The sequence below is a fragment of the Gossypium hirsutum genome, chromosome A09 (assembly GCF_007990345.1).
Source record: "Gossypium hirsutum isolate 1008001.06 chromosome A09, Gossypium_hirsutum_v2.1, whole genome shotgun sequence".
Classification (NCBI taxonomy): Eukaryota; Viridiplantae; Streptophyta; class Magnoliopsida; order Malvales; family Malvaceae; genus Gossypium; species Gossypium hirsutum.
Genome location: NC_053432.1, coordinates 46,136,199 through 46,137,558, shown reverse-complemented (window position 1 = coordinate 46,137,558; position 1,360 = coordinate 46,136,199). Strand labels below are relative to the sequence as shown.

Here is a 1,360-nt window from a genome sequence, read left to right as displayed (position 1 = left end):
CAGAAAGATTTATGATTTAATCAGCAACAAATCCTCAACTAATTCAAAAACACAAATGGTATTAAATCAATGCCATATGATGAATTATTTCAAAAAAGAAAAAAAAAAGACAGTAAATTTCAGAATCCTCCAAAATTACTGGAGCTCTGTAAACATATGATATGCAGATTAAGGGAGGAGAAAGTCAGAACACAGACATCATTTTGGTGGTCATCATGAAAAATGTTGCTATTAAATTAAATTCAAGGCACACCGAATTTATGATTGAAGTGGGCCAAAATTAAGTGCATATGTCAACTAAAGTGTCATCATCGAGTTAAAGGTAATTAAATGGTACATGAGAATTTTTCACTTTCATCTTGAATTTCAATTTCACCCAACCCGACCTCTATAAATTAAGAGGGAAACCAAATCCAATTACAGCAACCATTAAATCTATACATATAAACTGTAATTCCACAAAACCAACTTCTTTTTATACGTAGAAAAAGGAGAATATGAAGGCATCATATATTGCATTGTGTGCAGTGATGGTGATCCTCTTGGCAGAAGCAGTAGGGGTGTCAACGGCGGTGACATGCAGCCCAACGCAGCTGAGCTCCTGCGTGAGCGCCATAACATCTTCATCTCCACCATCTCAACTGTGCTGTAGCAAGATCAAGGAGCAGAAGCCATGCCTTTGCCAATATCTTAAGAACCCTAACCTTAAGAAATTTATTAACACTGGCAATGCCAGGAAGGTTGCTTCCACCTGTGGAACTCCTTTTCCAAAGTGCTAAGCTAGACCCTTTGCTTAAGGCTTTCTTTCTCTCTATTTTCACTGCAGAATGGATAGAGAGGAAGTACTATAATTATTAATATTATGTAGTTGTGGTGTGTGGAATATATATATATATATCGTTTTGCTGCTTCTAGTATATATTAAGCACTAAGATTAGCTCTGTGGAAAATTAAAAAAATGTTGGGCGTCATGGTTCGTTGACTGTTTGTGTGTGATCTATCATGTTCATGTTGTACTAGATAGTAGTAGTTATTGTTGCACAAGTACTAGTTTTTAATAGAATTTCAGTGTTGGATTATTATGACATAATGCTCTCTCTCTTTTTCTCATTCAGAAATGCAATTTGATCACTTTTTGAGATATTCATAATCAGCAATAGCTTAGTTGGTTTCGGACTTTCAAATGAAAATGTACAATTTTTATAACGTGTAGAAAAACTTGAGCTTTTGGGAATTATGTGAGAGACCCAAAGATGAGAAGTGGTTTTCATTTTGTTTTTAGGCCAAAATATCAAATTATGTAAGGCCAACCTATACTGGATAAAGCTCAAAATAAAGCGTGGAGATCCAAGCTTTCTGG

At 35.1% G+C, this 1,360-nt stretch overlaps 1 protein-coding gene across 1 annotated transcript; it reads left to right on the top strand.

The window, feature by feature from the left end:
- Positions 1-407: 407 nt before the first annotated feature.
- Positions 408-1,085, top strand: LOC107888777 (non-specific lipid-transfer protein 2). The gene has a single exon (XM_016812980.2). It carries the CDS (start codon positions 498-500, stop codon positions 777-779), a length of 282 nt encoding a protein of 93 aa, XP_016668469.1. The 5' UTR covers positions 408-497; the 3' UTR covers positions 780-1,085.
- Positions 1,086-1,360: the final 275 nt, after the last annotated feature.